Source organism: Pangasianodon hypophthalmus, chromosome 19, assembly GCF_027358585.1.
Source record: "Pangasianodon hypophthalmus isolate fPanHyp1 chromosome 19, fPanHyp1.pri, whole genome shotgun sequence".
Taxonomy (NCBI): domain Eukaryota; kingdom Metazoa; phylum Chordata; class Actinopteri; order Siluriformes; family Pangasiidae; genus Pangasianodon; species Pangasianodon hypophthalmus.
In genome coordinates, this window is record NC_069728.1 from 10,443,736 (window position 1) to 10,445,225 (window position 1,490).

The 1,490-nt window shown below is 53.0% G+C and overlaps 1 protein-coding gene across 1 annotated transcript in view; it reads right to left on the bottom strand.

Moving 5' to 3' along the window:
• foxq1b (forkhead box Q1b) overlaps positions 1-1,245 on the bottom strand; it is a 1,636-nt gene extending 391 nt beyond the window's left edge. The window contains exon 1 of the mRNA XM_026944617.3: positions 1-1,245. This exon is cut by the window's left edge and continues 391 nt beyond it. Within this exon, the coding sequence (XP_026800418.3) occupies positions 183-1,088 (906 nt within the window). The 5' untranslated portion in view covers positions 1,089-1,245 and the 3' untranslated portion in view covers positions 1-182.
• Between the last annotated feature and the right edge of the window lie 245 nt (positions 1,246-1,490).

The following is a 1,490-nucleotide window of genomic DNA, read 5'->3' on the forward strand; positions in this document are numbered from 1 at the left end:
ATGGAATTAGCAAACACAAGTGAACGCAAGTGAACGCCTGGCGCCACATTCAGCAGATCTGGACTTAGTGTTTGCCTTAACAGAAGTAATGAATGATATATTAGTTACAGCAAATCACCTAAAAGTTTTCAGACGATACATATAACAGAGAAAGTGCACATAACCGGGGTGTACTGTGTGTCTCAGGAAAGTAAAGAGTCAATTCGGAAGGGGTGGTACTGGGGCTCGTGCGCAGGGTAAAGGGCAATGTGGGGATGTGGCAGATCCTGGAGGTGGCTCTGGAGGTCAGGTACACGTTCAGTTAAGCTCGAGGAGTGGCATCTGCCCCCTTGAGACGCACGTGCGACTTCAGAGCCGACATGGAGTAACGGTACAGTGACCAGCGGATAGCTCATGACCAGCGGCATAAAGGGAGATACTGCGGGCAGCATCAGCTCAGTGCAGCTAGAAACTCTTTCCGTTGCTTCGTCTCGGCACCTGAATGGTTTACTGAGAATGCTGTCGATGGCGAATGAGCTGGAAAACTTGGTGGCGTTTGTGGAGCTCTCCTCGCGCACCGGCATGCTGGTGTCCCTGGCGAGCGTTTCCAAGTCCTTCAGAGGTTTTTTCCCAATGCGCTTCCTCCTGCGGCGGAAAACGCCGTCCGCGAAGGTGTACTCGCTGTGCGGGTTCAGCATCCAGTAGTTGTCCTTCCCCCAGGGGCGCGACGGATCCCGCAGCACTTTCAGAAAGCAGTCGTTCAGAGATAAGTTGTGCCGCACGGAGTTCCGCCAGCCGGTGTAGCTGCCTCGGAAAAAGGAGAATTTTTTCATCAAGTAGTCGTTTATCTCGGCCAGTGTGAGGCGGCCCGTGGCAGAGTCTCGAATGGCCATGGCGATGAGGGCGATGTACGAGTAGGGAGGCTTGGGCCTGCGCGTGTACGGCTTGGCAGTGGCGCCGGAAGCGCGCGCCGCGGGGCCCGGGCTGTTAGCCGCGCAGTCTCCGTCCGAGCCCAGCTCCTCTTCCGCGCACAGCGGAGAGCTCACTTCAGCCTCACCGAGCGGGTCCTTCTCCGAGATGCGAGTGGCGGAGAAAACCTCCAGCTTCATGATTTGCTTCACTTCAGAGCGAGATGCTCAGTAATCTACTACACTGTAATCTCCCTCGTCCTCATGGGAGAACTGAGCACTACAGCAGCAGCTTGTTAAATATAATAACCGCTCCAGGCCAACCTACAGAGGCGGGTCTTGTTTAAAACCTCCTGAATCACGGCGTCTTCACCTGCTCTAAACGTGTGTTTGTGTGTGTGTGTGTGTGTGGGTGTGTGTGTGGGTGGGTGGGTGAGTGTGTGAGAGAGAGAGAGAGAGACTAAATTTGGAAAGAGGGCCAGAGTGATTAATTATTAAAAACAGTGTTTAAGCAGGTGGACTTCAATCAAGTAATTAATTTATTATATCTGATATATCCAGGGCTTGTCTGAATATTTGTGGCCCATAAGCGAGCTACTCAAG